Source organism: Ochotona curzoniae, unplaced genomic scaffold (genome assembly GCF_017591425.1).
Source record: "Ochotona curzoniae isolate NIBS_2020 unplaced genomic scaffold, NIBS_Ocur_1.0 contig_4612, whole genome shotgun sequence".
Classification (NCBI taxonomy): domain Eukaryota; kingdom Metazoa; phylum Chordata; class Mammalia; order Lagomorpha; family Ochotonidae; genus Ochotona; species Ochotona curzoniae.
In genome coordinates this window covers 7674025-7695473 of record NW_024466343.1, presented here as the reverse complement: position 1 = coordinate 7695473, position 21449 = coordinate 7674025, and the positions used below count along the sequence as shown (strand labels likewise).

General features: G+C 40.6%; 1 protein-coding gene and 1 pseudogene across 1 annotated transcript in view; one reads left to right on the top strand and one right to left on the bottom strand.

The window, feature by feature from the left end:
* The window catches only part of AK5 (adenylate kinase 5), a 236446-nt gene that overhangs the window by 87905 nt on the left and 127092 nt on the right, over positions 1-21449 (bottom strand). Inside the window, exon 8 of the mRNA XM_040987298.1 lies at positions 15732-15808. Coding sequence (XP_040843232.1) covers positions 15732-15808 — 77 coding nt within the window. The remainder of the gene's footprint in view (positions 1-15731; positions 15809-21449) is intronic.
* On the top strand, positions 16897-17035 carry LOC121161090 (annotated as a pseudogene).

Below are 21449 nucleotides of genomic sequence, written 5' to 3'. Positions count from 1 at the left end.
AATGGGAAGCCTCAAAGAGTTTTGCTTTGTTGTATTGTGTAGCAGTGGATGATCAAGAGTATGCAGACATACTTATATTGATGTTTTTTAAAAGACAGTTCTGGTGACTGCTTTGAAGGCACAAACACTGAAAAAGATTGTCCTGGCTACAATGTGGAGTGTGGATTGTAGGAAGGCTGGAATGGATGTCAGGAGTCCAGTGGGAGGCTGAAATGGTCTAGGAAAGGGATGGATGCCGGAGTGTGATGCTTGCACTAGAGTGATGGATGGGATGGTGAGATGAATACTTCTAAGGGGCTCTTGTGACACAAAACCAACAGGACTTCATATTGGAATGGGTGTGAGAGGTGAGGAGCTGTTGAAGATAATTTGTGGGTTTTTAACTTATACTGCTGGGTTGATGGTGGTAGCATTCACTGAGAAAGAGCACAAGGAAAAGGCCAGATCTGTCAGGAAAGAGCAGGAGTATTCATGCCCCAACATGTATAAGGAGAGAAATGGAGTAAGTAATTAAATATATAGGCCTGATGCTCAGAGGGTAGATCTTGACTGGAGATAGACACTGATGAAGGATGGGAATAGAGACAGGCCATGAAGCTGTTGATGGAGGTGAGGTGCATTGAAAACAGAACTGAGACAAGAACAGAGTCTACAGAAGAGCACGAAGAAAGTTTAAAGGCTGGGCAAAGACAGGAGGAAAGTCACTAGAATGGGGCATTTCAAAACCCAAAGTAAAGAGCACTTCAAGAAGCAGAGTCTCTTAGATGAGCAGAAAAGACCGGAAAGCAGCCTTGGTGTATAGAAACACAGAAGGATCTCTGAGGTTAGGAAGAGTTGTCAGGGGACATTGTGCCTGTTTGTTTCAACAGAAGACACTTAAGCATGTTTGAAAACTCATAGGAAGCAGACAAGGGAAAGGAAGGTTTGTCTGAAACTTGTATAGCTGAGTCTGAAAGCCCAGGAAGAGGTGAGAGGAGAAGGATCACATGGGGGTTATAGCAGCAGCATGGATAGGATGGGAGCATGAGTCTGCATGTTTTTCCTGTTTGTTAGTTTGTTTATTTATTGCAAAGGCAGAATGATGGAGAGAGAAATTGTCCATCTTCTTGTTTACTTCTCAAATTCTGTCAACTGCTGGACCTAGGTCAGGCCAGGAGCAGAAATTTTGAGTGAATCTCCCTCATTGGTGGCAGGGAAAACCAAGTACCTGCGCCATTATTTACTGCTTGCCAGTAAACTGAATCAGAAGCAAGAAGAGATGAGGCAGTTTGGTGATGTGGCATGCTAATCCTGCTTCTGTGGTGTCAGTATCCCATATGCACGCTAGTTTGCATTCTGTCTGCTCCACTTTCAATTCAATATCCTGCTTATGACCTGGGAAAGCAGCAGAAGATGGTTCAAATCTTTGGACACCTGCACCCATGTGGGATACCCAGAGGGAGCTCCTGGTTTTTGGCTTTGGATCAACTCAGCTCTTGCCATTAAAGTCATTTTGGGAGTGAACCAGCGGATGGAAGATCTCTGTTGCTCTCCCGCTCTGTCTCTCTTCTCTGTAAATACAACTTTTAAATAAAAATAGCTTCTGTAAAAGCAGAGATAGGACTTCAATCAGGTACTCCAATGTGGATGAGAACATTCCAAGTAGCAGCTCAATGTGCTGCATCCTGGTGCCTACCTCGGCACGTTTTTTAAAATATCTACTATTTATTTCTTTGAGAGACAGACACAAAGGGCTCCCGTCCGCTGGTTCATTCGCTCCAATGCAGTGGCTGCACTTGAGGAAAGTGAACACAGGAATGAAGAGAAACTTAATCCAGGTTTCCAGATGAGTGGCAGGAATCCAGTCACCTGAACCATCCCCTGCTACCTCCCAAGATCTGCCTATGCAGGAAGCTGGAATCAGGAACTGAAGCCAGGAACTGTGTCTAGGCATTCTCATGTGAGACCTGTAATCTCTACCACTCAACCATATATCTGCCTTGAGTGGCATGTTTGATGGTGGGAGTTCATGGCTTCCTCTCAGATGATTTCCAGAGACAAAGCCATCTGGTGAGGGTCTAAGTCTTAAAGAGAGAAGAGAACCAAATTGTTGAGGAATGCAGCAGTGAATACGCTAAGGGAAGGGCAGGATTACCAATCAATCCAAGAGTCCCTTTGACCTATGTGTCTCAAAGGTGCCAGACACTCCTTCTCATAGTCATCTTGTTATTAAAGATAGAGTGTGTGGCAATTGTAATGAGGAACAGAGAAGGTCAGTGGGCTGGCTCACACAGTGCTGGAGTTGTACGCAATAGGTGTCATAAAAATGTGCTGAACATTGGCAGAGTGGAAGAGGTGGTGCACTAAGGATTCTGAGCAAGATAGCAAGGCCAGTGCCCAGAGGGCCTAGAATCACATTTATTTTCTGAAAAAATATGACTATGTGACACATATGTGCTAGGTTTTTATTAAAAAGAATATTTGATCCTAGCAATCAGTTCTGCAAGGATCATTTAAACTCCTGCTGCTTCTTACATGAGAACTTCGCTGACAATTAGAGTAAACATTCATTTCTTGCCACTGAACACCTACAGCACTTCAGGTTTATGTTAGGTCTCAGCACTTGATTATATTTAATTTTATATTTCATCATGTGCTGACTCGTAATACTCTGTTATCATTCCATGCATGCATTACAAGAATGAGCATGGAATCTGGAGTCAGAATTGGTTGAAATTGCAATGTGTTAAGTTATTTGGTCTCTTTAATCCTCAGTTTTTTAATTTGTAAGATGGTGAAGAGAAAAGAAAAGGAAAGAGAAGAAAAGAAAATGATGGTTCAAGTAATTGGGCCCTTGGCACCCCAGGATACACTTGGATTGAGTTCCAGGTTCTGTGAATACTGCAGGCATTTGGGGAGTTGGGCATGCAGGAGGAGTTTTCTATTTCTCTCTCAAATAAATATACACAAACCCAAAGTCCCTGGTGCAGGTTCAGTCTGTTACACATCCACTGGTTATGGAGAATTACAGTTCATTGATTCTGTAAGAATGACAAATCCCATTTTTAAAAAGGATTTATTTATTTTTGTTGCAAAGTCAGATTTACAGAGAGTAGGATAGAGAGAAAGATCTTCAGTCTGATGATTTACTCCCCAAGTGACTGTGACAGCTGGAGCTGTGCCAATTCAAAGTCTGGAGCCAAGAACTTCCTCAAAGTCTCTCATGCAAGTGCAGGATCCCAAGGCTTTGGGCAGTCCTTGACAGCTTTCCCAGGCCAAAAACAGGGAGTTGGATGGAAAGTGGGGCTGCTGGGATTAGAACCGGCACCCATATGGAATCCTGGCACATTCAAGGCAAGGACTTTAGCTGCTAGGCCACCGGGCCCGGCCCAGACAAATGCCATTTTTAAATGTCATAATCAACATATTTTCACCATTCTTAACTGCAAGAACAGGGATGTCTTTGGTTGTGAGTTTTGAGCCAGGAGTTCAATGTATTTCCATACCCTGAAGGCATTAAATGTAATTGCCTCATCTCTATGCATGATGGGCATGTTCCATCACAGGACTACAGGAGACATCTTTAAAGGAGGAAATAAGAACTGATAGGATAATTTATTTCAAAGCAGTAGAACATACTCCAGGGATAAAACCATATGAAGGGCTGATCAATAGAGATTGTTTGATTTTCTCTTTATCAAAATCTCTAATATCCTTGTCAGGCATGTTTTACAATTAATTTGAGGGGCTTCTATACCATCTTATTAACTGGAATAACCTTGAATGCCTTGTCATTTTGAAGGCAAAATGAAAATAGTTTTGAGAACACAAAAGTATCCCTGTCTAATACAGAAACGGAAATAGAGCTCATGTGTGACTCATGACCTGGTGTATCTTGGAGCATTCCAAAGCAGGAAACTAACGTCATTGGGAAACCAAATCACCTTCCCGGGTCACTGCATGTTTAGGGAAGTAAGAGTGGGAGAGTGTATAATAACCTGAGAACTCTGAAAAAAAACCTTGGGCTCACAACAACAGAAACTGGGCGGTGGCAGGTGAGGGGCATGGTGAGGTTGTTCCTCTCACTCTTTGGAGGGTTTCAAGAAGAAGAGTAACTTTTGTGCACCTACTGTTGGATTGTCATTCTCTTCTACTTAGTTTGAGGTCAGGTGGTACATCCTTATTTTAAGTTTTTCTTGGATTTTTTTTTAAATTAAATTAGGGATGTTGATCGTGACTAGGGCAAGGAGGGACTCCCAGGCTTACAGTTCCAGATGGGATTCAGTTCTGGCCTGGAGCTAACTGGCTTTGTGTTGTTGGCACCTCTACTTGCTTCACTGAGCCTCTGTTCCCAGATTTATAAAATGAAGAAAAATGTGAAGATTAAAGAGCTGATTTCTATCAGAGCATCTTATCAGATGGAAAGCTCTGTACATGAAGCCATACCAACATGAAGTCTTAACATGATGATTATTATAAACTCTGCATATCCTCTTTTGAATCAAAAAAGAAAATTTACCAAGGAGCAACAGCTTTACCACTTAAGATTTTGAAAAGACTTCCTTAGAAATATATTAAGTGATCACAGAAGCAGGAAGAGAATAATAAAAAGTGAGACTGAAGAATATGCTTGAGATACCATTGTCATCCTGAAAACTTTGGGGATATTCCTCTCCTCTACCAGCATTTATTCCTATTTCTGTTTTAGTACTTAACCTGTGAATTGTGGTTCTTTGTTCATCTGTCTTTCTCTCGTAAAAGATTACTTCATTTTATTTCCTCACTTCCTTGCAGAATAGATGACCAACTCTGGGGAAATCCAGAAATATGTGTTTCATAAGCAAAACAAAGAATGAACTCAAAGTGAACACAAAAAATTTGACATTCTAAACTGTAAACAGAGAATGAGGGATAAAATAAATTTACAAGGCAATGATGGAAACTTTAAAAAAAATTTATATATTTTCAAAGGAGGGTAACTGGAGTGCTGAGCAATCCCGAAACTATCATGCATGGGGTGGCTGAAGGATTTGCAAATATGGAAGCAGAGGATATTCTATTGGTTGCAAGCAAGTTCAGGCTCTTGCCGTCTATCCTCACCATGGTGGTTTGTGGATGGGATTTGTGACATGGTTAACAGCTTTGTTCCCTAGCCCTGCACAGCAGTCATTCATGCTCAGTAGTTAACTGTTCACTGAAGAAAATTCCTTATCTGTAAGGCACTATATCATATTAAGAGTGAAATGTCTATATTGCTGTGTAGGAGAGAAATGAGCCCTAGAAATGGGAATTATAAAGTTAGCAAATTCAGATTAATATGCAAAACAGCTTTCTAATCAGCATAAACTCATGAATGCCTCACGGAAGATACACAAGCAAATTCCAGGTGGTTATTCTTCAGTGTTTTAGAAACTGGTTTCCATATTGGGTGAGAAAATTATATTTCTACCAAGGTCCTTTCTGTCTCTGAATGTATAGTTGTTGAAGAAAGGATCAAAGCTGTGTGTAACTTTAACTCCTGGCTGCTCCATCACAAAAATTTCTAAATACAGCCCCACTGACTTGTCTTAGCATTGAAATCCCATCCTTGGAGACTCTAAGGAGGATCAATACTTTCACTAGAAGGGCTCTCAATTTTTCATCATTATCTTATGTCATTTAACCCAATGTAATTACAACTAAAAAATGTCCCATCATCTTAGAACATTGGTTATTATATTCTCCTTTAATAAAAATTTACATATTTACTTGATAGGAACAGTGAAAGAGGGATACACACACACGAGAGAGAGAGAAAAAGAGAGAGAAAGAGAGAGAGAGAGAGAGAATCTTCCATTCATTGGTCACTACCCCAGATGCCTGCAGCAGCAAGGGTTAGGCCAGGCCAAATCCAGGAACCAGAAACACCATCTGAGTCTCCCCCAGAGGTGACAAGGATCCAAGCTTTTGTAACATCATTCGCTGGCTTCCCAGGTATGTTACCAGGATCAGAAGCAGAGCAGCAGACTCAAACTGGCACTCTAATACGGATTGCCAGTGCCAGAATGGAGGCTTAACTTGACATACCAGCCATGATACAGTACTTATTATTTTAAATTCAGGCTGGTAAAAATCACTAAATTATCAAATATCAAAAAAAATCATAGTTTTTCAAAATGCTAACTCTAGTGACAAGGAAGAAACATATAAACGTATTAAGTCACTGGCCATTGGCTCTACAGTGTGAATGAATTATTCATCCTTACTCAGAGGTGATGGCATATAGAGACACACAGTAGTCACCACTATGTGATAAAGAATCAGACTGCCCAGGATTGAGGTCTGGTTCTACCAAGTACTAGCTGTGAGATTTTGAACTTCTCCATGTCAAAGCTTCTTCTTTTGCAAAATGGATCCTGTGGTTATTAAATGAAAGAGAATGGAACAACAATAATAGCCAAAATTATTGTTGCTACTCTAAGTTAACACAATGCTAAGCAATGTTTAATTATCTTAATCCTACTCCCAGAGACACATTTCACTGAGGTTCAGAGATATTAAAGAAAGGTGCCCGAGGTACACAGAGAGCATCAGAGATGTGGAAAAAAAACTGAACTGTTTTCAATGCTAATGCCCTTGCTTCTGACCTCTATTATATGCCTCTTTATTTAAAAGGTTGCTTTTTAGCTGGGCACTTGTAAAAGATTTTTAAAGCAAGAATCCAGATGAATAATAATAATAGCAACAGCTAAAGTTTAGTGAGTGCTTACTATGTTTTAGTCTGAAATTATTGAGAGTAAGCTTTAGCCATTACACTATGCTTCCACTTCAAAATAGTTCTGGGTCAAGCAAAAGACTTCAGAAAACCAGGGAAGCACATTTAACTCTAGGATCCAAAGAGTCAGCGTCAGGAGGCCTCATAGATAATCAGAGTCCATTTGCATCTTTGATGATTTTTAACAAAAGATTTATTTTTTTAGTTTGAAGGAGTATAGCAATAGAGGGAAAGACAGAGAGAGATTTCTATTTGCTAATTCCCTAGATGGTTGCAACAGCCAGAGCTGGGCCACCAGAAATCAGGAGCCAAGAGTTTCATCTGGGTCTCCCATGTGGATAGCAGGGGTCCAAACATTTTGAATGATCTTCTACTGCTTTACCCAGGCCCTAACAGGAAGCTAGATTAGAAGTGGAGCAGTTGGGACAGGAACCAGCATCTATATGAAATGCTCATGCTGCAGGTGGCAACTTTACCAACCACACTATGAAGTTGCCCCATATTGATAATTTTGCTAGCATTTCCCACAAAGCCAAGATGGGATTGAGTCCAAAGAGACATAGATTAGCCTTTTTCTAAAATTTATTTTTATTTGAGATGCATATTTTTGTAGAGAAAGGAGAGACAAAAAGAGAGAGCTCTTCCACCTGCTGCTTCACTCTGCAAATGGCCTCTATCACAAGAGTTGACAGGAGCTTCTTCCTAGCCTCTCATTTGGGTACAAGGATCCAAGGCCTTGGATCATTCTCTGCTGCTTTCCCAGGCCATCAATAGGGAGTTGGATTGAAGTGGAGCAGCTGGGACATGAACCCATATGGATTGCTGGCACCTGCAGATGTAGGACTAGCTTGCTGTGCCACTGTGCCAGGACTAGCCTTTTGAGGTTCACCATATGGCTGTAGATCAGGGCTTTCTGCTTGTCCCACCATTAATTTCAAGACCATTAACTCAAGAATACAGTTGGTTCTAAGTAGTAAAGGCATCAGTAATGCCTTTTAAAACTACTTTCTTCTGTAATTAATCTTTGTCTGAGGACACCAGAAGAGAATACCACCTAAAATTTCCAAATTGTTCTTACTGTATATTATTAACCGTGAAGAAAAATCAAAGTCAACAGCTTTTATTAGGTAGCTGTCCTGTGCCAGGAGTTCTTATGACCTGGTTTAATCTTTAGCACAAATCTGTGAGGAAATATCATACCTAAGGTCACACGACTAATAATGTCATTACTCAAAGCTCATCTCCTTCCAACAGGCCAGGTCACTGCCCTAGAATCTGTTATAACATAACACACAGGGAAAAAATGGACTCATTTCATTTTAGTGTCTTTTTCAATCATAGGAGTTAAATTCTTCACAACTTTATAAAATGAGGCCATTTACACAGACATCTAAGATTGTTATTTTCTTATATTTAATAAAGTTCTATTGCTTGTAAAGGCAAAATGACCTGCTATAGACATTTTTAAAATTACGAAGAGTCTAAGAAGAAATTAGTGTGAGCATTATGAAGTATTTCCTTGATAGACAAAGGGATACTTAATACATATATAATCCAATGAGGAAAAGAGAGGTGTTGATTAAGGGTAAGAAGTTTCAGATAAGGGACCAGTGTAATGACTCAACTGGCTAATCCTACATTCTAAGGCATCCCATATGGGTGCTGGTTTGTGTCCTGGTGTCTCCACTTCCCTTACAGCTCCCTGCTTATGGCCTGGGAAAGCAGTGGAAATGATCCAAAGCCTTGAGACCCCACACCTATATGAGAGACCTTGAAGAGTTTCTTGATTCTTACCTTCTGATTGGCTCAGGTCTGGCCATTGCAGTCATTTGGGGAGGGAACCAGCGAATGAAATCTCTCTGCAAATTTATCTTTCCAATGAAAATAAATAAATCTTAAAAAAAAGAAGTTTCAGACCGAGGAATATGTTTTAGCAATCTATTGTAGAAAATGCTTGCTGTATTTAATAATAATATATTGTATACTTAAAATTATTGGAAGAAATAGGGACAATATTGTGGAACAATGGGCTAAAGTCACCACTTGTCACATAGCAGCTCAGATTGGAGTGCCACACTGAATGTAAGCTACTTGGTTTCCAATCCATCTTCCTGCTAATGCTCCTGGGAAGGCAGCAAATGACAGCCCAGTGATTTGAAACTGTGCCACTCCTTTGGAACACCAGAACCAATGGATATTAAACTGAGAAGTTAGAGGGAATGATCACACAGAGCCTGATGCCACAGCCTGGGTTAAGAGCAGCAGCTTTGGGACTGAGTATGGCTTGGTACTCAGCAAATTCATCTTTCCTTTCTAGAATATGTAAGGAAGCTCCATTTCCAGCCTCCTTTTCTCTAAGTAGAACTAATGACTAGTGTTGCCCTTGACCATGGTATGAAGTCATATGCAATTAAAAGCAAATATATGTTTCTCAGACTCGTCTCCTCTGCGTCCAAAAGACCCCTGCAAATAAAGCACTGTGATTTTGAGTTTTAGTAGTTATTCCAGCACAACTTCATTACCTTTCCTGAGCTTGGCTCTTCAGTCAGATGGCTGAGTCTGAATCCTGACTCTATCTCTGGAAACCTGGGTTTCCTCTCACCTCCAGTGTCACCTTGAATAAACTTCTCTATACCTCAGTTTACTCATCAGTAAAACTGAGACAATCATAGCCAGCTCATGTGGTGGTCATAATGATAAAATGACATAACAAAGTTCATGCACTCAACTGTTTTTAAAGACTCTAGAAACATAATCTAATGAAGAGGAGAGAACAGGAGAATGTGCTAGATATTACCAAGTGATGGCCTTGGGTCAAATCTGTGCTTCTGCCTGTTTTGCACATCCTCACAGTTAAGAACAGGTTTTACAGTTTCATTCATTAAAATAAAAAAAAATTTTTTTTGAGAAGTAGAGAGAGCAAGCATGAGAGAGAACTCATGTTCTCTTCCCAAAGGTCAGAAGCAGTCAGGGGTTAGCCAGGTGAAGCCAGTCAGGAGCTGGGAACTCCAGCTGTGTCTTCTATGTGGTTGACAGGGACCCAAGTACTTGAGTCATCGCCTGCTGCCCCCAGCATGCACATCATCAAGACCAGGAGGAGGAAACATGCCTCGGTACTCCAATAAGGCATGAGTGTCTTCAATTAGTGCTTTAACTGCTGGGGTTAAATGACCACTCTGAGTTTATTTGTTTACATGAAAATTAAATGGGTTTCAGATTTCAGTATCCATACTATAAGGCTATACTAGAACAAAGAAATATTCACTTGTTTACATTTATTTATGACTACTTTTGTACAACAATGGCAATTAAATAGTTGCAAAAGAGTTGATGTGATCCCCAAAGCCAAAAAATTTACAACCAATTTCTTAGCAGAAACAGTTTAGTGACTGCTAATTTTTAGGGTCAAATGCAGCAAAGATTAAGAAAGATAGTAAGAAGTGTTAAGTTCAGTTGATCTGGTTGTTGATTACTGGTGATCTTGGTAACTTGTATTGGAGCTATAAAAGTAGAAAATAGATTTTGACACTAGGACGCCTTGCTAGTTCTGTGATCTTAAGAAATCACTCAATTTGTATGAGCTTCAATAACTTCAATTGTGAATTAGGGATTTCCAGAGCTATCTTCTTCAGTTATTTTAAGGATTAGCAATACACATCAAGTAGAAAAGTGTCTAATTTATTGTAGGTGCTGTTAATGAATGCAAATTCTTCCTTCATTTAATCTGTTGCCACCAAAATTGTTATTCCTTTATACATAATACCTTTTAATATTTAATACTTTGTCTTCCATGTTTTAATGTTTTGCAATTTAAGTCTTTGCAGGGCCAGAAGCAGAATTGACCCAGAAATTGCAACAACCAGCTTGTGCATAAGCTGATTGGGGCGACAGACTGTGCCAGACCCTGTATTGGCAGCTCATACAAGAATCAGGTCTGGGATCACCTCAGATGAAGTTTCTTTGGGGATCCCTCCCAACTGAATCGCTGGCCTCACCAACCATTGAGAGAATTGCACGTTCCATGGTCTAGCCATGCAGTACATAGGAGTCTGCAGAGAATACCTGGTACCACAACAGAAGATGGAGCAAACAAACTACCCTAGTCAAGTGTTGGCAGTGAATATCTGGGCAAAAGGAGACTCTAAGGTGGAGTATGACAACAGTGGATTCTGGAGAAATTTTATTGTGCTTGGAGTGGTGAGACCAGCAGTAAATCAGAACCATTCAACTATCAGAACCTCTTGAGCAGGACCATCAGAGCATGCCCCACATCAGGATCCTGGGATGGCGTCAGGTGGCTGTCTTTCATTCATGGTATGGAAGTGACTGGGAGACTGGGTATGGCTTATCCCCTTAACTCCCTCTTATATACAGGAAGGAACAAAAAAAAAAAGAGAATGTGGATTGGTGATCTCACCCACCTTCCTGTAGCCCCTGATCCTTTGTACCCTAATCAACTATGTAAAAATCATCAAAAATAAAAATAATTATCTTTTAAAAGGTGGAGGGAAATAATGTTTGAAACTTTCTTCTCCCTCTTCTCTGTGCTCCCAGATTTGGCTAAAAGCCAAGTGAACATGTTCTTATGGGAGCTGTTGCTCCCATCTGCAAAAAAATGTGTGTTACAAATATGACAGTACATAGGCCTGACCCATGTGTCCATGCCACAGCAACGGCCATCTCCAACACACACTCGGAAGCTATTTTCACAAACATGAGAACTCTTCCTTAGATCACAAAGGGGAAGATTTGCAAGTATCATAAAAGCTGACGCATATTTATGATAATTTTAATATTTAAGCGCTTACATGAAAAACACTGCTAAATTCCTTATGTTGATGAGTTCAGTAATTCTCCACAGTGTCTTTGGGAATAATCATCTCTAGTTAGCAGATAAGAAAATTAAGACTGAAAGAGCAATTTGCCAAAGGTTAAACACACAGTTCCTCAGTAGGTTTATTCCTTGGGACCCACACTATACCATCTGCCATCCTAGCCTCTAGACACAGACCCATTCAGGGATACAGACTTGGAGCCTCCCTAGTTTCTGGCTCTGAGGATCCCAGCAGAAGAAATGCCAAACAACCACTCATGATCTAAAATTACAGTCTGCACCAAAAAAATAAATGTAACAAGAAAACACATTGATAGAGCAAATACAAGGCTTCATTCCCCAAGACTTAAAACAGCAGAAAAATCCAAAGCGTCTTACAGTAAGAGTATTATAAATATTCAAAGAAATAAAAGGAATATTCAAAACTATAAGATACAGTAAAAATGGAAAATAAGCAGAAATGGGAAAAGAAAGATATTTTTCTAGCAAAAAAAAAATCATTGAAATACAAATTTCATTAACATGCTGAATAGTAAATTACCTGTAACTGAAAACAGATTTAATGGCAAAGCAGAGTATTGCTTTATTATAAAAGCAAAAAGCTAAATACTTGTCAGATATGAGAAAGGATTTAAGGATCAGTGAGAACACAAAGATAGGAGTGACACACTTGTAATCTAAAAGGAGTTCCAAAGGAGAGCGTAGAGGAGATGGAAAAGAGGCTATATTTTAGCAGGTGACAGTTAATTGTTGCAGGCAAGGAAAACACCAAGTCCCCATGTTGAAGAAACACATCCTGTCTTGATGTCCCACCCTTCTTTTCTCATTCATTGAATAAGTTTTAGTACATGTTGAGCATCTGTTGTGCTCCAAGTTCTATTTAGACACTTGGGATATGTAATGGCATAAAATAGTCAGTGACTTTTGCCACAGAGTCTACAGTTTCATAGGGAAAACAGATAGTAAAAAATAAAATAAAATAAAATAAAATAAAATTTAAAACTAACAAGCTAGTAAATTTTTTAAATTTGCAGAAATGAGGGCCCAGCGTGGTGGTCTAGCAGCTAAAGTACTCATCTTGCACCTCCTGGGATCCCATATAGGTGCCAATTTGTGTCCCAGAAGTCCCACTTTCCTTCCAGTTCCCTATCTGTGGCCTGGGAAAACAATAGAGGATTCTATAACCTTGGGACCCTACAACCTTGTGGGAGACCTAAAGGAGGCTCCTGGCTTCTTGGCTTCTACTCAGCTCAGGTCCGGCCATTGTAGCCACTTGGGAAATGAATCATCGGATGGAATATCTTCCTCTCTGTCTCTCCTCCTCTCTGTAAATCTGACTTTCCAACAAAAATAAAATAAATCTTTAAAAAACAAAAAACGTTTTAGAAGTGAGAAGCTCTTTGAGGAAAGTTAAATGAGATTAGTAATGCAGAGAGGACAAATTACAATAGTCAGGATCCAGTCTCAGTAAGTCTCACCAAAAAATGAGAATCAAAGACTTAATTTTTTTTACAATTCTTTTTTTTAAAATTTTTTGGATGATTTTTACATAGTTGATTAGGGTACAAAGTATCAAGGGCTACAGCTCCCCAACCAGGCCTGCTCCTAGCCAGCCACAGATCTCACATGTGCCAATGGTTGCTCTGACCCAGCTTGGCATAGTCTCTCCCCTGTCTTGGCCTTTGCCTTTGGATGCTGTAGCCTGGGCTGGCCTGACACAGCCTGTCCCTAGTCCCAACTCTCGCTGGCAGGTGCTGGAACCAGGCCTTGCTCAGTCTGTTCCCATTCCTGGCTCATGCAAACTGGTAGGTGTATAGCCTGGCCTGGCATGACCTGAGCTCCAGCCTTGTTTCTGCACTTGGCAGTGAGCTAAGGTTTGGTTGGCTCTGGTTGGCCTTCTCCCTTCTAAAAATCAACCCACAAAGTTGCCAACGGATGGAACTACCTTGCCCAGCCATCCTGACACTTAACCTGGACCAAGTGCTCACCAGCATGAGCTATGACCTATTAGTGGAGTTTCCAACATCCCCCCACTTGGCCCACTCCCAGACCCATATTTCACACATGCCAGTGGGTTTTAGGCCCTTGCTTGGCATAGCCTGTCCTCCATCTTGGCCTTTGTATGAGTTGGTAAATGTTGTGGCCCAGCCCACTCACAACCTATTTTAGGGTGCGCATGTGGGTGCTTCAGCCTGGACCTGCCCAGCCAACTCATGGCTCCCGTACCCATGAGTGATGTCAGGTTCCATGTTCATACCTAACTCAACCCATCACCACTGTAACTCTTAAGCTAACTAGTGGGACTTGTATTTGCATAGGGTTGGGCTTAAATATCCCCCACAGACTCTACTGGTTCTCTTGTGTGCTGGTTATCATCATGGCCTTGCCTAATGTGACCCATCCCCTGTTCCGACATTTAGTCTGGTACTGGGATCTAGCCCTGCCAGACAGGTTCCCAGCCCTAGCTTTCAACAAAGTTCCTTGCTAACAAGCCCATCTTAGGATTCCCATGTGGGCTAGTGCATTATTCTGACTCATACAGACCTTCTGGTTTCTCCTCTCCAAGCCACGAATTCTCAGTCCCCTCGCTTACCTGCAAGTTTATTGGCCCTGTCATTGGGAATCCCTTAGGAGTCATTTCTCACCTACATTTATGGTGGCCTTATCCATGGGTGTCCCTAGGCAGTAATTCCTCACCCCAGTCCCAGAGCTCATCACTGGGTTGTCAGCAGCTGAAGCCCATTGATGTTGATGCCATGGCTACCTGAGCCAAGATGGCACAAGCTGATTTTAAGCAGCCAGTGCTGTGAATTTCCAGCACAGAGGCTAGGCTGTGCACCCTCCCACCAGCCAAAAGCGGCTGGTGGTGTGGTAGGTCCTGTACAGGCTCCCAGGTTTAAAACAGCCTGCACTGTGAATTCCTGGCTCGGAGGCAACATTATACCCACCCCCTGCACTTTTTAAAGTTGTTCAAAATTATTCTTCTTTAAAAATTTTTAGTTTTGGGCCCGGCGCAATAGCGTAATGCTTAAGGTCCTCGCCTTGAACGCACCGGGATCCCATATGGCCACTGGTTCTAATCCCGGCAGCTCCACTTCCCATCCAACTCCCTGCTTGTGACCTGGGAAAGCAGTCGATGATGGTCCAAAGCCTTGGCACCCTGTACCCATGTGGGAGATCCGGAATGATCTCCCACACCGGCCATTGCGGCCACTTGGGGAGTGAATCATCGGATGGAAGATTTTCTCTGTCTCTCTTCCTCTCTGTACATCTGCCTTTCCAATAAAATAAATACATCTTTAAAAAATAATAAAATAAAAAATTTTCAAAAATTTTTTTAGTTTTAATTTTGAATTTTATGATACAATTCTGTAGATTGTGGGATGCCCCCTCCCCTCCCAATTCCCACCTCCAGACTGATTTTCCCCATATTGTAACAATAGTATAGACCTTCACAAGGAGTTACATTTCCATCAGTCTGTTTTTTAAGTGTGCCCCAACATTGTTGGTACAGACAATGTCAGACAGCCCATCATTCTAGACAACCTGTCATCCCATTGTCCAGATATATCAAACAGTTTCATTGGGAGTCCATCTTTGCCCATTATCCCTTTTTAAAACTAAAGTTTAACTAAATAGTAGAATCATTTGGCAACTATTTTGGATCATTAAATGTTGCAGCAAGGAAAGCTCTTCTGCAAGGCAAGAATGACCCAGATACAGCTCTTTACTTTCTTCAAAAAGAAAATACATTTAACTCCTCAACTGTGTTCTCCTTGACCATCATTACCTGGCAAAGGCTGAACATTGAATGACAGAGCCCTGAACCAGTAGCTGTTTTTCAGTCTATGCAGCTAGTTTATTATTAGGATTAGATAGATACACAGGTAAAATTTTGGGCAAGAGAACCTCATTCCTATGTCATGTGATTTTTCTCCCTTGGGTTTTTCATTAATGAACTGTGGTTTTGGGTCTGTGGATAAATGTGAGCCAATGATAGTGAGAGACAGTCATGGACTACCACGATTTACCATGGAACAAGTCACCAATTATGTATAAGGATTTCACAGGATGAAGATTCATAATCACAATTTTCAAAATAATGTTGCAAAAGCTAAAATTAAAAACATGTGAATAGAGACACACTTTTAAAATTTTGATTACCTGATCTTCATAATCAGATCCTGTATCAATGAGCTCCCCAGTGTCCAGCATCACTGAAGGATCAAGGTCGTTTGAACCTAAGATTAGGAAAGAAAAGATCAGCTGATGGAGGGTATATATGTATGCTCCTAAAGCAAACTCTCTGACATGAATTTTCCTTAGTGCCTCATAGTTACACTAAGTACACAACGGTGTTAGACTTTTAAACTCTGCAGGCTCCACATCTGATTAGAGACTCACGATGAAGTCATTTTGGATGCTTATTCTGCTCTTTAGGAGACACAGAGTGGGGAAGGCTAATTTGTCAGCAGAAAGGCTAATTACCAAAAGACCAAGCTGCTAATTCTGACTAGTGGTGGAGGTGATGGTAGAGTTGGGATTCTTCACAAGGAACTAATTTGTGAACCTGAACTTTGAGCCTGAAAACAGCTTGTCAACAGAACAAACAATTTCAAGGCCTGTCAAAGTAACTGATATAGAAGGAACACCACCAGCAAAGAACAGAGAGGAGCAGGAGGTTCTCAGAAAGAAGAAAGGTCGGTTTCCTTTATGAATGCCTGAGAAGTTTTTCTCTAGTCCTTGATTGATCTTGGTCCCTGAAGGTTAGAAAAATCAGGTTATCCAAATGCATTAATGAAGAGATTCATCTCCCTCTAGAGCATAGGTTACACTAAACTGCTTGTTCATTAATCCCTGAGGCTTAAGGTGATATTTTTCACACTAGGACTTCTGAAGCACAATTGAATCATCTTTTTTAATATAACAAGTCTTTCTTGCTGGGAAATATATATCACTTCACTAAACACAAGGAATTCAGTGCTGCTGACAAAAGGTTATGTATCCTTGGAGACAACAAATCACTGCATGTTTCATTGTAAACTTGACCTTGTCAGCTAATTCTTGGTCAGAATACGTAATGAATAATGTTTAATGAAGATGGATTTTATAAATACCAAACATCTCATGCACTTCTCAAATATGGATGTCAGTAGAAATTACTTTCATACATTCTTCCAAAGCAAGAATCAAATAGGTCCTCACATTCTCTTTCCCGTCTCTCCTCTTCTGTTCTCTTATCACTAACTCTATTGTCAACTAAACTGACCAAGTACTGGCCATTACCAAATTGAGTATACACTAACCAGTGATATTATTATTTATTGTGATCGCTTCTCGGCCTTTCGGCTAAGATCAAGTGCATTATTTATTGTGTTTGTATCTTTATTTTTTTTTTAAAAAAGGATACTGAAGTTTTTCAGAATGGAAACGTCTAAACCATCAAGGGATGTAACCATTCGTTGTAGAACTGCCATGTGTAGTTGCTTATGGATGTTCACAATGAGTATGGTTGATGCCAATCACATTGTCAGAGCAGCCTGAATATTTCCATTGTTAACAGGGTGGCTGATAGAAGATTACATGCAATGCTACCAGTAGAACAAGACTATATGTACAGCAGGAAATGCTATACATATAATAGATGTTATCAATTCAGCTAATGATTGAATAGTTTTCATTTTCTTTGGTACTGGTTATTTGGTTTGCTAAACATGAGGCTTTTGGTAATAGTTTTGAGTTTGATATACAATATAAAGAGGTAAAATATATGTATATTTAATTTAAACAATATACAGCATACTATGTTTTGGTGATAAGATTTATTTTTTATGTCTTCATGGATGGTTTATTTCCCTTGTTCTGCTGTACATCTCTCCTGAGCAGGAACAGGAGGTCTAGCAGGATGGTCATGTAGATGACCTCAGCACAGAGAGCCAGTATGATCAATAGTAGCTGTGACTTTCAACCTCTCTCCCATTTCTCTCTATTTTACTTTTATAATTTTGTTCTAAAAGTCAGTATTGCTTATGCATCTGCCCCTTAGTTTATTCCTTCATGATGAGTTTACTGATAGTTTCTGGCATCTACGATGTGCTGTGTGGTTGATGTTCTAGAAAAGTGATGCTGTAGTATGTCAAGGAAAAGACAGAGAGCAGGGAGGAGAGAGAGAGAGAAAAAGAAAGAGAGAGGAAGAAGGAGACAGAAGATAAAGTCGTAAGAGTGTGAGGGAGAGGGAATGGGAGAGAGGAGGAGAAAGTGGAAGGAAGGAGAGAGAGAAAGAGAGATCACATGCACACACTTACACACCAACTCATCTTGGTATGTTTCAACTAAAAATTTTTGTAAGATAATTACTTGACTGTATCTAAGCTCAGCTTGAAAACTACTTTGCAGTTGTAAGAATAAAAACTTCAGATGTAAAAATGTATATTCTTTTATCACAAAGTCATAGAAATTGTAGAACCATTATTTTGTAGCGTCTCACCTACTCATTTTAGAAATGAGGAAAACAAGATGTGGATTTTATTTAAAACAAGATATGGATATTTAACAAAGTTAAATAACTTGGCCTGTGACATGTAAAAGTACATGTGATCCAAGAGAGAACCCATAGTTCTTTTACTTCTATCATATCCTGCTGACTCCAAATTCTAAGCAGCACCAATGCCAACAGTTTTATAAATAGTATTTTCTCTACATAATACCACAAGTGAGGAATTGGAAAAGTATGCTGTCTATTTTACATTTTGACAAAAGGGCAAGTGAATGGTGAATGGCGAGGTGGATCACAGAGTGGCTTTGAAAAAGGAAGAATAAGTAATATGAAAAGTCAAGTTCAAACCACTGACAATCAGCGCTGCTTTCTAGGTGGCTCCTATAGAAGCATCATTAAAGGCAATGCTGAATTTCTTCAGCTTTCATCACTTGCACAATATGGATATCACCTGCCACCCACTTGAGGAAGTGGTGACAGGTACCTGGTTTCAAATGAGACAGTCACCTCGGTTGTAAACAGATTCAAGTAGAAGAAGCAATGTAATCTGACCATGCAATCCAGCTTCCTTTAGGCCCTGTGTCCTACTTTATTTAATTAGAAACTGTTCTTTCATTTGTTTTTAAAAAGTACAGTGTGAAGAGCTTCTAATCAGCCCAGTTAAGCAATGTTACATATTAATATTTGAACTGCGGCAACATGATTAGAAAATGATCTTTAATAACAGCAGAATGAAAATATCTTCTTTAAAAAAACATGTTCATAAGCAAGAAAGGATTGGATTTCCTAGAAAAAAGCTTTTAATGGAAATTTCATTGTATCATTAAGACATTGAATTATTTGACACATTGTTGCTCTTGGCAACAGAAATATTAATATATTATGATATAGATAAAAGACAGAAGACAGTATTATCAGTTCAGCCAATGATTGAGTTGCTTTTGTTTTCATGTAGCATTGACTTCTTGGTTTGTTGAAAATGGGGCAGTTAATAATAGTCCAAATTTTGCTATATAAAATTACGAAGCAGAGATCGACATCTGTACACATTTTTGCCTATTTTTATTGGACAAGTTAACACACACACACACACACACACATAAACACTATAATGTCTTGTTTCACCATTAAGACAACAAAATTGGGGCATGTTACAAAAGTGCACTTTGGCTTTCATTTTTGAATTTCTTGATTTCTTTTCAGTTTTAAAAATATTCTTTCCATAGATAACCCGGAAAGGCATGAACTGAAATACAGAGCCCCGCAGAGAGCACTGTCACTGATTTCAGCTCTAGAATGGCCTTTGAACGCATTTTCAGGCTGTCTCCTTCAGTTCAAGCAGGAGGATGATGTGAATTGGCTTTGCATGTACCAGACACTAGGCACACAGCTTTATGGGACAGCATTCCAGACATTCCCCTCCCAGTGGGCTCTTACCTGAGCCCTCAAGTCCTTTGCAAAGATATTAACTTATACACTCGGAGCCTTCTCTCTTTTTAAATTCTAGGCTATTTTATTTCTTTATTTTTCAAGACAGATTTGCAGAGAGAAGAGACATAGAAGTATCTTCCATCTGCTGGTTCACTTCCCAAATGGTTGCAATGGCTAGAGCTGAGCTGATCCAAAGCCATGAGCCAGATGCAGGGTCCCAAAGCTTTGGGCCATCCTTTACTGCTTTCCCAGGCCACAAGCTAGATGGGAAGTGGAGCAGCTGAGACACAAGCTAATGCCCATATTGGATCCTGTTACTTGCAAGGTGAAGACTTAGCTGTTGAGCCATTGTGTCAGGCCCTTTTCTCTCTCTTTTTAAGGATTTATTTTTATTTATCTGAAAAGCAGAGTTACAGAGAGAGGGAAAGACCCAGGCCGTCTATGAGAAAAGGCATGGAGGCAAGCAAATACACACTTTACTCTGGAACCAAGGGAGTCTTGGTGTGCCTGGAACTCATGTCCTCCAGTGGAAATGGCCAGCTGGAAAAGAAAGGCCTCTGCCAGCTCCTATCAGGTTCATCCTGGGAATGTGGTGAACATACATAGTCTCCTGTTTTCATGAGGTCTCACACTCTAAGGGAAAGAGATTTCTCACCAAGAAATTATACAACTACCTATGGAATCAAAACCATGGTGAGTACCAGGAAGGAGAAACACAGGATCTAATGTGAGGTCTCATCCAGTCTGAGATGGGGATGGAGAAAGCCCTTGTGAGGAAATTACACTTACGCGGAGGCACAAGGGACCTTCCAGCTCAGTGAAGGATGGGGCTCTTGAGTTAGGACAGAAGAGGCTGACAAGGGGAAGCAGGTGTTTTAAGAACCTGGAAGTGCAGGTGCAGATGCCAGAAAGCATTTAAGGAGCTACACGAACCTGGTGTGGGTGATGCTGTAGGGGATTGGAGCCTGGAGACCCAGAATAGTGTAGGAAAAAGCAAGGATTTAGTTTTCTGTCATGCTAAGGACACTGGTGCTTTGCCTGTAGGACAGTCACCTCAGATTTTCATTATTTTGTTTCGTGCCAAGGAAGCACGGTGATTAAATCTGTGTTCCGTAAGGATCTCCGTGGCAGCAACAGGATTCATGACAGATAGGGGAGGCAAGGGATGAAAGAATGACAAGGCTTCCCACAAGGGCAGCGGAAATAGAGAGGGCCTGGATTCCTAGTGTGTTCCTGGAGAATAACGGTAGTGGGGTGAGTGGGCAAGAACATTGCTGCCAGATCTCTGGGAAACATCAAAGCCATTTTCACAGCAGGGATGTGGGTGCTGTGGGGCAAAGAGTTCAACAGAAGGGAAGAGAAGAAGGACAAAACCTGGAGGCTGTAATTCATAGAGCAGGGGCCACAGCCATAACTTGTTTCTTGGGTGAGTCACTGACATTTTCAAGCTGGGAGATTTCACCTATGACTACAAGACTGCATTTTATTTCAGGAAATTTGAGGACCCAGCACCACTTCCTTAATGGCAGCAAGAGCCTGAAGCTGTGTGGTGGCTGCCTGCTGAGAGGCAGGCATCATTCATTTTTGGTTTATCATAGTCCCTTTCAGCCTCTTTACGCACCAATGACATTCATGATAGACAGAGCAGGTGTATTTCAAGGTGACAGCAGGGCCCAGCTTTCAGGGTTCTCAGCAGTGGAATGGAGTCAACAGAAGCTGAAGACTTAAGTAGACTTCTCTGCTCATATGTTGAGAAGTGGAGGAAGGAGAGAGTAGGCACCTAGACAACACAACTGTGACTAAGCCCCGTGAACTCCATCAAGGATTTCAAGAGAATGAGGACAAGGTACCTGTCCCCAGGTGTTTATTAGCACAGAAGTCAGTACAGCTGCATCACTGCCTGGCAGGCTTTCTTGGAGAAATGTCACCAGTGGATCACCAAATGCCAAGGTTGG